This window comes from Lupinus angustifolius, chromosome LG17 (genome assembly GCF_001865875.1).
Source record: "Lupinus angustifolius cultivar Tanjil chromosome LG17, LupAngTanjil_v1.0, whole genome shotgun sequence".
Taxonomy (NCBI): domain Eukaryota; kingdom Viridiplantae; phylum Streptophyta; class Magnoliopsida; order Fabales; family Fabaceae; genus Lupinus; species Lupinus angustifolius.
In genome coordinates this window covers 3,785,246-3,801,465 of record NC_032025.1, presented here as the reverse complement: position 1 = coordinate 3,801,465, position 16,220 = coordinate 3,785,246, and the positions used below count along the sequence as shown (strand labels likewise).

The window sequence follows — 16,220 nt, the reverse complement described above, 5'->3', positions numbered from 1 at the left end:
TTATTCCCTCCACTAACTGCCTATTCACTGGCCTATTTATTCTGTCCACTTCCACTAGCTGTAATTGCTGCCGAGTGCCGATTACTTCCCTTCTTTGCTCATGTTTAATTGTGGGTCTATCAGATACCCAACTTGGTAAGCGCCTTAACTCCGTCCAAATGTTGTGCTTTCCTTTTCTTGGCCAGAAGAACATAACTATAGCCCACAATTCTTTCAGTCCAGCATATGGAAAAACTTAAATTTATTCATCCGTCTTCATCAGTTCTTTATAAACATGATTTATGATAAAACACAATGGCACCATTTGATTCATGTAGCTGACCCCACCTACCATGAAAAGGCTTGGTGGTCGTTGTTCTGTCTTCATGTGGGTGAATTTTTGTTGCCGCAACAATGTTTTTATAATTAGTCATTCTGAAATCCACACCTATGAATGACTAAAACAAGGTTCTTCTTACAGTTTCATGGAAAGAATATTAAGCATGTTTATAGTTAGAAATAATAGTGCATATGTTGCCTATAAGAGTGTCTCTTTGTCCCCCAAACTTGTTATTATGGGATTAGATTGTGTTTATGGATTTTCTTTGGTATTCTTGAATGTTTGTCCAAGTGAGTTGCCGTTTTGATCTGCACTTTGACATTGGTTTTTCCTTTTCCTTCCGTATTCAAAATTTTATGTTCTGTAGGATATCTTTATCTGTCAAATTGCCTGCTAACATGACCCTCCATAGTTTTGTTCTTCTCTTAATTTTCGCTTTCTTTTTTGTTTGTAGAATCTAATGTCTTGAATAAAGCATTGTAGAAAAGGAGGTTGACTATGCCTTCCCGATACACGTTTTGAAAAAAAGTATTGCAGCCAATTGTTGTTTCATGACTATAGTCTAACATGCTTCAAATATAAAAAAAGGTGGTCCAATGCACGAGTGATGACACACGTCCAATACACCATGAAATGTCATCATCAAAATAATGACACTTCCTTTTCTAAACTTTTATTGCTGATTGCCACAAGTCAACCATTGAAGAATGACATATGTAATTATATGCTTTAATTTTGTGGTTGGGAGGTGATTTTGTAATATGTCTATTTAAGAATGGCATGTGTAATTATATGTCTATTGAACAATGACATGTGCAATTATATGCTTTTCCGAGGTTTTGAGTTGTTTCACCTGATACCCCTGAAAGTAGACATATAGTATAATGTCCGCGGCTAGTTAATTTTAGGGGAAGTAAATATAATGATAACATAAACCTTGAAGGAAGCTGGTGTATTTTCTTAAATAAGAGGGTATTGGATATAATTAAGTCAAATTTTTCAAGGGAGGTTAATGTAATTTCCCCGTATTTTCTTCATAGATTTTGTATGTCTTCTTAATCTTACCAACTCTTTTGCAGTAAAGATATTGCTAATTTTCACCGGCCCAAAGCATTATGGTATCCCCATGACAATGAGGTGGTCGTCAAAGAACAGGGAAAATTGTCAACACAAGGACCAATGAAAATTATTCTGAAGAGCTTGGGTGGCCAAGGATGTAAACAGCATGTTGATGCTGAAGAAACTCTGTCTTCTGTTATAGAAAAAGTTTCTAAAAAGATAGGTTGTCAACTTCGTTTTTCTCTCTTGTCAAATATATTAACATCATAGTTTAAGTTACAATTTTCATTTGCCCTTAATCTTTTAGCTTTCGTGGGATCTTCTTGTCTTTCGGTGTACTGTCACCTTATCTCTCAATGAGTTGGGATTTTTGTTTCTTGATAGATTTCAAAGCATCCGAGACATTCAAAATATATTACTTAGGGAGGGAGCTTGAAGGTAACAAATCATTTGCTGCACAAAATGTTCAACCAAACTCCTTGTTACATCTTGTCCGTACAAAGATACATTTGTGGCCAAGGGCACAAAGGGTTCCTGGTGAGAATAAGTCTTTGTGTCCCCCAGGGGCATTCAAGAAAAAGTCTGATTTGTCGGTGAAAGACGGACATGTTTTTCTGATGGAGTAAGTGATTTGAAACTTCAATTCTGATATGTTGTATGTATCCTCTTCCCTTGGACCAATATAGTTTTCTTATTATGCGAGCATGCAAGTTATTAGTGCTTTGCTTGGTGCTGTTCATTTCTTCATGTCATAGCATGAAAGTTAGGAAAGTTGTCTTCAAATTAATTTTTTGGGGTCTATCTTTTCAATTCCCTTCCAGAATGATTTAAAGTTGTATAATGTTTGATCTGTCTTTTTGTTCCTAATCTTGTAAGGAAGAAGCTATTTTTTATGACTTTTATTTATAATAAATTTTTGTTTGCATAAAAAAAAAAATTTGTTAGAGAAAGAAGAGAAGTACAAGTAGGGAGGATAAGTTATTCTTTAAAATAGACTTAATAACAAAGAAAGCCATAGAAGGGTCTATAAAAGTTGTAGAGTAATTGGAAGTGGTTCTGAGATATCGAGTAAAGTTAATCCTCATCTTAAATCAGAAATGATTTTGGGCTCATAAATGCACGTCTTTTCCCGCCTACAATTTACAGTGAGCATGATTTTGACTTTTGAGCCCTTACTTATTTACATTGGTCTTAGATGAGCTTATTAAACATATTTAAGAACCAGTGTCACAATGCGTGATTTTGCCGATGATATTGGCTTAGTTGGTGATTCAAGAGAGAAATTAAATAGGAAACTAGAAATATGGAAACAAGCGTTAGAAGCATATGACTTTTGTATAAGTAGAAGGATGACAAATATATGAATTGTAAGTTTAGCAAGAAGCGGACAAACCCTATTATAGAGGTAAAGATTGTTGATCATATTATGCCACAAGTCACTAGATTTATGTATCCTTAGGCGATCATACAACACAATGGGGCGGAGATGTAAACTATAGGATTCAACCGGGATGGATGAAATAACATAGTGCTTCATGTGTCATGTGATAGAAAATTGACACTCTAGCTTAATGCTGAGTTTTACTACACAACTATAAAACCTGAAATGTTATATGAGACTGAATATTGATCAATAAAATGTCAACAATAGAATAAACTCTATGAACAAAGATGAGAATGTTGCGTTAGATTTGTGAGTGCAATAGAAAAGATAGGATTAGAAATGAATTCATCGGGGAGAAAATTGGAGTAACTCCTATTATAGAAAAGATAGTAGAATCATGCCTTAGGTAGTTTGAATATGTGCGGAGAAGACCATTAGAAGTACCATTAAGGAGATTAATGAAATTGAGGTTAGTCTAATTTCTAGAGGAAGAGACTAAGAAGGAGGCCAAGAAAAACCATAGGCGGAACGATTAGGAAAGTTTTAGAGATTAATGCTTTGCCAATGAACATGATTTATGATAGAGCATTATGACATTGTTCAATCCATGTAGCCAACCCCACTTAGTAAGATTAAAGCTTGGTTGTTGTTGTATATTCCCAGTTCCACCATATCAAAGAACAATGTTGTTTTTGGCATTGCACTACCTTGATTATGTCAGAACATTTGAGCTCAACTCCATCTCAAAAACTAGTTCATGGGGGAGTCTTTCATATCCTGTATGGATGTGAGATTTTGAAACTTAACACGTGGAGTGTAGAATTTCAAAGAGTGAACATATGTGGGCAACCCAACACCAGGGTATGATTTATTACCATGTTAGAATAATTCTGCCTGACTTCACCCCAAAAGCTATTTAATAGAGGGAGGATTGAATAAGTCATTATAAATGGTTGTTGGCTTAAATTCTTATCCAATGTTGGATTTTGGTACTTTATAGAATTAATATTTTGTTCAATAAACTTTTGTCTACAATGCTATTACTCTTGTTGCCTTGTTTTTCCTTGGTGCTTTGTGTGCTTTTATAAATCAATGAGGGTTGTTGATACTCCATTAGAGAGCTCATTGAATATGTTCCCTTGGTAGGTATTGTGAGGAAAGGCCTTTACTTTTGAGCAATGTTGGAATGGGCGCAAGACTTTGTACATACAATCAAAAATGTTCACCTGATAACCAATCTGGCTCCTTAGTACGCAACACAAATAGCAGCTTGGGGCACACTATTTCTTTGGATCCTGCTGATAAATCTCCTTTCCTTGGTGATTTAAAACCTGGTTGTAATCAGTCATCACTTGAGACAAATATGTACAGAGCACCCATATTTCCTCATAATGTTCCATTAACTGACTACCTGCTGGTTCGTTCATCAAAGGGAAAGCTATCATTACGGCGCATCGATAAACTTAATGTTGTTGGGCAGCAGGTCAGTATAGTCTTGTTGGATTTTTCTGTGGTTGATAATTGTCTTCTTTTGTTTCTTTAAATTTTAGTTAATTGTAAACTGAAGGAACATCTTTCCAAATCATTGTTGTTTGGTAAATTTTTAATGGCTGGGGTGTTTTGGGCAGTCATAAGGATTTATTTATATCTTGATTAGCTTTTCCTTGTTGGATACTTTCAATTTGGCTGCCAATTCTTCATCACTAGAAATTTGTCGTTGGAGAAAAAAGATGTAAAATTCATAATTGTGATGTTAGCTAATGGTTTACCGAACCACTCCTTGCAGGAGCCTCTCATGGAGGTATTATCACCTGGAAGTAAGAATCTTCAGACTTACATGATGAACAGGCTATTGGTACACATGTGCCGTGAATTCCAAGTAGCAGAGAAGCGACACTTACCTCCATACATCCGTACTGATGAGTTCCTGTCACATTTTCCTTACCTTTCAGAAGCCTCTCTCCGCAAGAGAATCAAGGAATATGCCTATTTACAGGTATTAGTGGCTCAAAATTCTAACTAAAATAATGTTCTGAATAACAAATTGATGGTAATAATATTAGTTCTTTTTAGAAAAAAGATTAACAAGAAATCTGTAAGATGTATATTTGAATCTCGTGATTAAGGATTACTACTGGAGTAGCACTAGTCTTTATGTACTTAGAGTGAGGTACACTATTGTAATGTACTGCAATCAGCAAAGGGTGTTCAGGGTAGTTAGACATTAGGTTAAGCAGTTACCTATATAATTAGATATTGGAGCGTCCCCAAGAGTCAGCTTATTTTGATTTCTGATTATGTTTTCTGTATATCTGAAAGTTTCTTTCATTGTGAATTACTGCAGAGGGGAACAAGTGGACAGTCAATTTTAGTTAAAAAGCGGAACTTTCGCATGTGGTCAGAAGATGAATTAAGAAAAATGGTGACACCGGAGCTTGTGAGTTATATCATATGGCATTCAGTTTCGTTATTGATGAATTAGAACTCTCTTTTGGTTGAAATTCATTATCAGTACACTATATCGTCTTTAAAATAAGCTACAGAGGCTTGAAACTTGCATTGTAAAAGTTTTCCCATCAACTGCATGGGCATCTCCTTCATGCATACCTGATGCTAGTGTTTTGGGTTGTTGAAAATTGAGGTTTTAAAATACTGTTGTCATTATCAGATACTTTGTATGCTCGTGTCTGCTCTCACTGCAGTGTACTTTATAACTTTCACCGTCTAGAAATTTGCAATCAAATCTGATTTTTCTTTGTTATAAGATGTATCTTTTACTTTTTTAGTATGATTCCTTCACCTTATTGTTTTAAATTGTTTTAGGTTTGTGCCTATGAAAGTATGCAGGCTGGCCTTTATCGTCTAAAACATTTAGGAATAACTGAAACACACCCTACTCATATTTCGTCTGCAATGAGCCGGCTTCCTGATGAAGCAATAGCACTGGCTGCTGCATCACACATCGAGAGGGAACTACAAATTACTCCTTGGAACTTGAGTAGCAATTTTGTTGCCTGTACAAGCCAGGTGATCCATGCTTAATCTGATTTGGACATTATTTGTCATCTGTTCTGCTTACATGTCGTAAATTTGTGGATATATGTATATTTGAATTTTTAAATGAGTCTAAAATGGGTAAAAAAAGAGAAGAAAAATGAAAATAGTAAAAGAGAATAATTGACTGCCAAGGATGAACTGTATCATATTGAATGATCTCATTGTAGGTTATCTGTTTGTTAGAGCAGTTGGACTTATGTAGCATGCCTTTCTTTGTCATTCGTTAAGTGAGTTGCGGACTTGTATGGGTCCTTCTTTTAGGAAAATAGTGCTTTTATATACAACAAATGGTGCCATTTTATTGTCATAAATCATAATCTCACAACTTCTTTTTAATAGCTTCACCTATAGTGTTTTGTCATAAATCATATTTTGCTTGTCTAAAATTTGCATGAATTAAGAGCTAATTATCCTAAAAGATATTGGCCATGCATCCCACATGTAGCTTCGAGTTACCACTTTTCTCCCATTTGAGTGCCATATGAATACAATAAATCTTGAATGCAAAGGTATTTTAATTGAATTTAGATCTATGAAGTAGAAGAATCCATTAATCCATTTATAATTGTTTTGTGGTAATTTACTTCTACGGGTAGAACTAATTTGGTTGTTTTGTCTTTTGAATTTTGAAATATGAATTATGTTTTCAGAAGATGGGGATTATTATGATGAATAATATATTATGTATAATTTAAAAAAGATCCTAAAAATGTAAGGATTATGCTTTGTTATTTTTTCTTCTAGTAATTGACTACATTAGGCTCTACGTTTGCGGGTTAAGACTACTTACATCTATGCTCCCCAAACCCCACTAGGTGGGAGCCTTGTGCATTGAGCTACCCTTTTTTAAATTGACTACATTATCCATGAGAAATTTAATCATTCTTCCCTTGAATTTTTTCCCAGGGTAAGGAAAATATTGAGCGGATGGAAATTACTGGTGTTGGTGATCCATCTGGCCGTGGCATGGGTTTTAGCTATGCTCGGGCACCTCCAAAGGCACCAGTGTCTAGTGCAATGGTGAAGAGGAAAGCACCTACTAATCGAGGAGGTTCCACAGTCACTGGTACAGATGCTGATCTACGTAGACTAAGCATGGAGGCTGCTCGAGAGGTCTGTCATTTTTTTTTGTGATCTGTGGCAAACTGCATGTTTATATGTTAAGTTATTAACCATAGGGCTTAATGTTAAAAATGTTTTTTTTTGGTGGATAAAATTTTTCCACTCTTGTATTATAAGAAAATGGTTACAGAGAGAAAGAGAGAGAGAAGAATATGAGAAAGATTAATCAAACTGAATTTTGTTATTATCAAAAGCTTAAGAAACAAAGGAGGAAGAGAGAGTTTATATAGGGTTTGCCAGCTCAGCACAGTGAAGCTAGGCACAACCAATTTCTCTCATAAAAAATAACAGAAAAACAGAATCACGACACCTTAGATTATTCTAATATACCCCCCTGAATTTGAGGGTATGTAAAACTTTTGACTAGACTAGAATAATCTCTAACTTGAAGTTGCTTGCGAAAGTTAGTGAATTTATCAGTGGAGAGAGGCTTGGTAAGGACATCAGCGGTTTGAAGATCAGAAGGCACATGAGCAACAATCAAGGTCTTATTTTGAATCTTGTCACGAACAAAGTAGAGATCAAGCTCAATATGTTTGGTTCTACTGTAAAGCACAGGATTGTGTGACATAGCAACAGTACTTAAATTGTCACACAGAATGGTAGGTGTTGAGTATGAGAACTGGATCTCTTGTAAAAGAGACTCAACCCACATCAGTTCTTGAGCTGCCAGTGCTAGACTTCTGTATTCAGCCTCTGTGCTTGACCTGGAGATGGTGTTCTGCTTTTTAGACCACCAGGTAACCAAATTTGGGCCAAGATAGATGCATGCTCCTGAAATAGACTAAGGATTTGTCACCGTGTTGAAAACCAGAAGGTTGTTGCATGTATACCTCTTCATTTAAAACTCCATTTAGGAAGACATTATTGATATCCAGTTGTTCAATATGCCATTGATAGGTAACAACAAGAGTTAAGAGAATACGGATGGTGATGGGTTTGACTACAGGTGAAAAGGTATCAGTGTAGTCAACACCAAAAGTTTGATGAAACCCTTTAGCAACCAACCTTGCTTTGTGCTTGTGGATAGACCCATCAAGATTCTCTTTAATGCGAAAAACCCATTTACATCCAATGGCATGCTTACCAGGAGGTAAAGGAACTAGAGACCAAGTTCCTAAAGCAAGAAGAGCATTGTACTCTTCTTGCATAGCTTGCTCCCAAACAGGATCAACAAGAGCAGTTTTGGCACTAACAGGTTCACGTTGAGTGAGGAAAACACTAGGAACTATAGTTTTAAAAATTCCAGATTTAGATCTTGTCTGCATGGGGTGAGTAGATGAAGATGGCAAGTGATTAAGTAACAAATCAGTAGAAGAGGATGTATCCCTAGAGTTAAACTCATGTATGAGAGTATTTGTAGGACTAGAAGACAAAGGGGGAGACATGGAAGTGGACAAGGGGACAGAGTTTGAAGGGATATCAGTGGATGAAGCAGGGGTAGGAGGTAAGAAAACTGATGTAGGAGGTGAAGGAATGATGGAAGGAGACAAAACTGTTAGGTCATTATGAACAAAAAGAGAGTTATCATGAAAGGAAAAGGATTGTTCATTAAAAATGACATCCTTCGAAATATAGAGCCTCCCATCCGAAGACAGACATTTATAACCCTTGTGATTAGGAGAATAACCCAAGAAATATTACTCAACACTCCTAGGTTCAAGTTTATTTTTGTTGTAGGGTCTAAGTAGAGGAAAACAAGAACACCCAAAGACTTTAAGAAACTTGTAATCAGGAATAGTGCCAAACAGTTTCTGGTAAGGGGATTGATATTGTAAAGTAGGTGTAGGGTTTCTGTTAATTAAATACACAGCAACAGTGAAGGCAAATTCCCAATAGCTCATGGGAAGTTTAGCATGAGACAAAAGAATTAATCTTGTCTCAACTATATGCCTATGCTTCCTTTCCACCGTACCTTGCTGATGATGTGTATGAGGGCAAGATAACCTATGTTGTATGCCTAAGGACTGAAGATAAGTGGTGAATGGTCTAAATTCACCACCAAAGTCACTCTGAACAACCTTAATGGTTGTATTAAATTGAGTATAATTAAATACACAGCAACAGTGAAGGCAAATTCCCAATAGCTCATGGGAAGTTTAGCATGAGACAAAAGAATTAATCTTGTCTCAACTATATGCCTATGCTTCCTTTCCACCGTACCTTGCTGATGATGTGTATGAGGGCAAGATAACCTATGTTGTATGCCTAAGGACTGAAGATAAGTGGTGAATGGTCTAAATTCACCACCAAAGTCACTATGAACAGCCTTAATGGTTGTATTAAATTGAGTTTTGACCCATTGCAAGAACACTTGGAACAGAGACAAAGTATCAGATTTTTGTTTCATAAGAAACATCCAAGTGAACCTAGAGTGAGCATCTACTATTGTAAAGTAACATCTAAAACCCGAGTATGAATACTGAGGTGCAGGTCCCCACAAGTCAACAAACACAAGATCAAAAGATTTATTGTAAACAGTGGAAGACAAAGGAGCATGTAATTTGTGAGCTTTACCCATACAACAGGCATTGCAAAAATCAGTGAAGTTCTTATTGCCATAGGGAATTTTACAATGTTTTAAGACATTATAGACAATGGCCTTATGAGGATGACCAAGTCTACAATGCAACAAATGAAAAGACCTAAACATAGAAGAAGTCCTATTACAGTGATCAACAGATTTGGTCACTGTATTATCAGTATTATTTAAACCAGAAGCAAAGAAGCAACTAGGACTAGAAACATAGCTGGGAAGAAGACCATGAAATGCATATAAGCCATCTTTGGTTATAGAACCTTGAAGAAGAAGCTCATTAGTAACCTGAGATTTAACAAAACATTTGTCAGCATGAAACTCAAAATAATAGTGATTATCTTTGGTAAATTGGGAGACACTAAGAAGATTTTTCGTAATTTGAGGAACATGTAAGAGGTTATGTAACGAAAATGAAAGAGGAGAGGTAGAAGAAGTAAAATGAGAACTCCCTGTGGAATGAATTGGTAAACCATGACCATTACCCATGAATATGTGATCTGGACCAAAGCGTTCCGTAGGAGTATGAATTAAACCCGCATCTGAAGTGAGATGATTCGTGGCTCCCGAATCTGGATACCAAGTAGAGTGTTTGGGAGCTTCAATGTTTGTTGTCATTGCATGAAGTGTGTAGGAAGGTGGAGAATAAGGAAGCCCTCGAGTATTATTAGCACCATAAGGAACAAATGAGTGAGGACCCGGTCCTAGAAGAGATTGAGAGGAAGGAGGCCCAAACTGGGATGTGTGAGGCCCAAGAGTGTAGTGTGCTGCAGTTGGAGGAAAATGTGAAGGGGGAGAGTAATAGTGATCCGTATATGAAGGGAATTGGGCCTGAGCAGGTCCATGAGCGAAATTATATGCTGAATGATGGCCCAATCCAGGTTGAAGAAAAATAGACGAATGTGAAGCAACTCCAACACTTCGTGGAGTGTAGGTTAGCGAGTTGTAGCCATAAGGCGCATAATAGCATGTTGCCACGTCATGACCAAAGCGGTTGCAGAAATCACAGTACAGAGACGAACCACGGTGAGGTCCCCTTCCACCGCGCATGCGACCACCACGACGACCTCGATAGCCACGATAACCACCATTCGAAATACCAAAGCCATAGTCAGGTCGCACAGACTGGAATTGAGACTGAATTTGAGGAGAATCTGAAAAAGTTGATAAGGAAGGAACAAATCTTCCTGAATTAGGGCACGGTGATGCATAAGAAGAAGGAACTGCAACAATATTAACTGACAGAGCATCAGAGAGGACTTTCGACTTGTTCTTCTCCATTCGCGATTCAAAGGTCAGAAGAAACGATTCCAAGGAATGAAGTGTTGGAAGATCAAGTTGCGTCTCAATCGAAGTAATCACCGGTTGGAATTCTTCATTTAAACCATCCAACACATAATCAACATGTTCAGTTGTGGAAATCGGAGCTCCAATAAAAATCAGAGCATCAACAAGATTTTTTATCTTCCTAAAGTACTCAGAAATTGACAACGATCCTTGAGAAATTGAACGAAGTTGAGAACGGAGTTGTCGACTTCTTGCTTTCGTTTGAGAACTGCAAAAATTGTGTAGTTCTTCCCAGAGTTGCCACGAGTGTTGACAACCAACAAGACGAGGTTGTAAGCTTTCAGAAAGTGAATTCAAGATCCAGGAAAAAATCGCCTGATCTTGTTCTTCCCAACGCAAGTAAGCAAAGTTCACTTTGTTGATAAGACGATCATCATCAGTGAGAAACCGATGAGGTATTTCGGTTCCAAGAACAAATCGATTAGCTCTGTTGGAAGTAAGTGTGGCAATCATGAAATGTCGCCACACGAGATAGTTTTGCTCCGTTAGTTTCATCGTCGGAGCAGGAAGAACTAACGGTGACGCCACCGTCTGCAGCGGAGTCGGAGAAGGAGTGGACGGAGGAGGAGATGAGAGAGAGGCACCAGGAGCCGAAGAAGGCATGATACCATATAAGAAAATGGTTACAGAGAGAAAGATAGAGAGAGAGAAGAATATGAGAAAGATTAATCAAACTGAATTTTGTTATTATCAAAAGCTTAAGAAACAAAGGAGGAAGAGAGAGTTTATATGGGGTTTGCCAGCTCAGCACAGTCAAGCTAGGCACAACCAATTTCTCTCATAAGAAATAACAGAAAAACAGAATCACAACACCTTAGATTATTCTAATATGTATATTCAATATTCATTAAGAACTAAGTTGTGAGTAAAGCTATGTAAGTGGATAGTCTTGCAATGAAGTGATTTGCATTTGTGAAGTAAAATTTAGTATAGCAATATGTTTTAATTCATAATGAATATCAATAGTGTGGTGATATGTACACACCCTGAAACTGTTACTTACTCAAATGGATGGATAGTCTTTCGACTTATTTATACAACGAATGAACCGTCTGTCATGAATCAGAGGTAATCCATCGGCTGGTTCGGTAGGCTTCTATGGAGGGGGTTTATTAAGAAGTAAGTCATAAATAGCCCACCTCTTTGTAACGGGAATGACTTAAATGTCTGTTGGGTTATTCATTTTATTGCCAATTGGTTTTGAGATGGATCCTTTAACATGATATCAGAGTCAGAGTTCAACTTTTCTCTGGTTGTCATGGGCCAAAAGATGCCCTTTAGTCATGGGTCAAATGTAACCTTTCGCTTGATCCGACAAGCTTCTATGGTGGGCGCATACTGAGAAGTAAGTCTCACATCACCCACTTCTCTGTCTCGTTAATGATTTAAATACATGTAGGACTACTCCTCTCATTGCAAATTCTTTTTCAGATAGAACCCAACATAGTGTCAGAGGCAGGGCCTAATTTCTATTCGGCTATCAAAGACCTAAGAGATGCCCTTTCGTCATGGGTAAAAGGTGACCCATCGCCTGGTTCGGCAGGCTTCTGTGGAGGGGGCATAAGAAATAAGTCTTGCATCACCTACCTCTCTTTCTCGAGAATGGTTTAAATGTGTGTTGGGCTACCCCTTTCGTTGCTAATTAGTTTTGAGATAGAACCTTTAACAGACCTCAATAGTGATATCTGGATAATAGTGGTATCGATATTTCCGTTGATGGCTCAGGTAAGTGCTCCCTTTGTCTCACTTTAAATGTCACTATAAGATATGCACAGATTAAGGCAACCATTAAAAATGTTAATTTCCATTCTAAAATAATGTATTTTGATCAAAATATTTCTAATAATTCCGCTCACCTTATATTTGAAAACCTAAAACATATGAAAGTATAAAAAAGAGAGGGAAAAGAAAGAAGAATAATTGAATCTGTTATTATTGAGTCACTATTTATAAGTAATGACTGGTATAAGAGAATGGTGACGGCTGTCAACTAACCTACTCTAGTAGGATACTGACATATAATGACCTACACTAACAGGTCACAGTTCTAGATCACTTCAACACCTTATCACACCCTATTTTATCCAATAAGGGCAAACAAGGAAAAAATGCAGCTTATGTTTCTTGATTTCCTAAAGCGACAAATAATATGAAAAAAGTGAAAAGTACTGAAGTGACAATTAAAGAGGGATTGAGGGAGTAATTCATTTACTTGAATATAGATAGGCAAGTCTTTTGCAAGCACCTTTATGGTGTCCTTTCATTTCCTTATTCTTTTTATTAAACTCAGTCCTTTGAGAAATGAAATTGATTTTGTGAAATATGAATGTTTTTCTTGTTTTATTATCCTATATTTCTATTTTCATTCTCTTTAATTATTAGATGATTTTAATACAAACAGTAATTTCTTTTGTTCTCTCACATATTTAAGTAACTGCTTAAGCAGCAAATTAAATTTTCACATATATACTACCAAAAACAAAAATGATGTCTCCATTGTGTTGGATTCTCCTCTTGGTCATTATTTAATCCATGCGGACTCTTGCTTGCAATCTTGTTCACAAGTATGCTCTTATTCCAGGTTCTTCTTAAATTCAATGTTCCCGGGGAGGTCATTTCAAAACAAACCAGGTGGCATCGCATTGCTATGATACGCAAACTTTCAAGTGAGCAAGCTGCATCTGGGGTTAAGGTTGATCCAACAACTATCAGCAAATATGCTCGTGGGCAGCGAATGTCCTTTCTTCAGTTACAGCAGCAAACCAGGGAGAAGTGCCAGGAGATTTGGGACCGACAAATCCAGTGTTTGTCAGATATAAATGGCGATGAAAATGAGAGTGATTCAGAAGGGAATAGTGATCTAGATTCTTTTGCTGGAGATCTGGAAAATTTACTTGATGCTGAGGAGTGTGAGGAGGGTGAAGAGGGTACGAATGACTCAAAGCGTGATATGGGGGATGGTGTTAAGGGACTTAAAATGAGAAGACGCCCAACTTTAGCCCAGGCAGAAGAGGAAATAGAAGATGAAGCAACCGAGGCTTCTGAATTATGCAGGTTGCTCATGGATGGTATGTTATTTCATTGGTCATTTAAGTATTATTTCCTTACCTTGGTACTGAAAGTGGGGGCATTGATCTTGTCAGTAGTTAAACAGGATCACTATTTTAAAACTGAACTAAAAGATGCTACTTGTCAGATTTGGCTATTTTATGGGCAATATTTTATACAGATGATGAAGCTGACAGGAAGAAAAAGAAGAAAGCTAGAGTTGTGGTGGAAGAAGCAAGATTGGTACCAAAGCTGCAATCAAAATTCATCTTTGACAACACAGAAAAATATAACCAAATAAAAAATACTTTGCAAGTGGATGGCATTAATCATTGGAAAGGGGATACGATTACAGATCTCGGGGAGGTAAGACATATTTGCTTTTGTCACATTGTCCTGTCGTGTGCATCTTCTCGTATATCACACTTATTTCACTGTTTTTGTATCATGATCCGATCTAAAGTAGTCATGTAAGCAATTGAATTTCCTACCGATGAGGCTTAATGTTCTTTCATTATATATGCTTCGTGGCAGGGGGGGAAATTTTCTGCCAGAAAAAGCACTTCAGTGAAGGTCAACAAGGCAAAGAAGAATGGCATCCCACCTATTAGTCTATCCAATAAAAAAATTAAACTAAATATGGGGGAACCAATCAAGGTAAGCAATTAATTTTAATCTGTTTAATCACTGTCTCTATCGTTCCAAAGGAAAAAAACTCAATTAAATGGTTCAATTTATGTAAAAAGTCAAATAATAAAAAGATCTAATTGAAAGGATTATGATTGCAAATACCACTTAATAAAATAGTTCAATTTTATTGAACATGTAGGGAATAAATTTGAAGTAAAAGTATGATAAATAAGGATCAAAAGACAAGATAAAATATGATAAGATAGCTAGTTATTAGATGGAAAAACAATCAATTATTCATCAATATAATGTCAAAGGACATAGCATAATCCTAAGAACAAACACGACTACTCACATATATTGAGTTTCGAGATAGTAGAAAAATAAAGGAATAACATCAAAATCATTGAATGAGAAGAAATGGAATTATCAATCCTTCAATCCTTGTTGCCTCTCAATTCTCTCTCACAAACTAAAGTCAAGAGTAACTAGTGCTAAATTTGAGTTCTAATAATATATAAATACTTAGGTTTCAATTAGGTCCAAGCCCAAAAAAGAATTAAACTGAGATCGGGATTCTGTTCTGCAAGGGTGTTGATCTACGACCGTGGTGTGTAACAGGACTAGGTTGTGATTCCCTCTGCTTCTGATGACCAATTCCTGTTCTTTTTGTCTTCTGTGATCCATGGTCGTGGCTCACGCTGGCATATGCTCCCTGCACTTAGCTTTTGTCTTTTCCAGTCCACTTGAGCTCTTCCTGTCCTAGAGCATTTATTCCACCTCCTTTGAGTCATTTTATCTTGAAACCTGCACAAAATATCAAACAACCAGCACTTAACCCGAACTAAGTGAAAACAAAATGAAAAGGGAATAAAAAATACTAATTGAATTAAAATGAATGCAAAATAGGAACTAAATATGATACAATTTCACATACATCATATATAGACTGAATTGTTTTTGTATAATTTTACATGTTGATAAATAAAGCAATAAATGTATTAAACTATTCTGGCCTGTATCGTGTTGTTCTTTATCAACTTTTTTATTATTATTGATAAGTATTATACTTTTAGAGGTACTAATTTGATTTATATGATTGTTATCTCATGTGGCTTTTGGTTTGGTAGAATATAATCAGGTCAAGAACTTGGATTTAATCTTGAGTCAGGATGGACATTTAGGACTATGGATTTGATCTAGTCTTTATCCTAATTTGAAACAAATTAGGGTTAAATTTCTGTAATGAGACTCTTCGCTTGTGAGGTTAAGATTGTGTACATGTACCCTCCACAGACCTCACTAGGTGGGAGTCTCGTGCACTAAGCTGCCCTTTCATCTATATTCTTGAATATATTCAATATTTGGGACTGCTTGTTCTGCCATTTTTTCATTTTGTCTTTACAAGTATGAATTTGATTCATATATGGCTATGTTCTTATGGCTTTAGGTTAGATAGAATTTAATCATTTCTAAGAACTAGGATTTAGTCTTAAGCCAGTCTCTTGGTAGTTTTTGAGGTGAAAGTTTTGTCCTATCTTGTAATCATTTCCCTTTTAATGATTTTTTCCCTATAAGAAAAGGCATTATGCCAGTCTTGGTAAGCTGTGGCCTTTTTCTTGGTAATCATGTTTCTCATATATTATAAATGCGTACATGCTTGTGAGTGCATGACATCCTGGCATTTATTTCTTAGTCTGCTTATGTTATGTTTTTCT

At 36.5% G+C, this 16,220-nt stretch overlaps 1 protein-coding gene across 6 annotated transcripts in view; it reads left to right on the top strand.

Moving 5' to 3' along the window:
• Positions 1-16,220, top strand: part of LOC109331188 (transcription initiation factor TFIID subunit 1-like) — a 29,076-nt gene that overhangs the window by 9,748 nt on the left and 3,108 nt on the right. For all 6 annotated transcript variants that reach the window (XM_019565537.1, XM_019565535.1, XM_019565536.1 and 3 more), the window contains 10 exons: positions 1,399-1,601; positions 1,763-2,000; positions 3,909-4,245; positions 4,549-4,758; positions 5,107-5,199; positions 5,586-5,789; positions 6,726-6,932; positions 13,406-13,892; positions 14,054-14,238; positions 14,407-14,529. In XM_019565537.1, the coding sequence (XP_019421082.1) occupies positions 1,399-1,601; positions 1,763-2,000; positions 3,909-4,245; positions 4,549-4,758; positions 5,107-5,199; positions 5,586-5,789; positions 6,726-6,932; positions 13,406-13,892; positions 14,054-14,238; positions 14,407-14,529 (2,287 nt within the window). The remainder of the gene's footprint in view (positions 1-1,398; positions 1,602-1,762; positions 2,001-3,908; positions 4,246-4,548; positions 4,759-5,106; positions 5,200-5,585; positions 5,790-6,725; positions 6,933-13,405; positions 13,893-14,053; positions 14,239-14,406; positions 14,530-16,220) is intronic.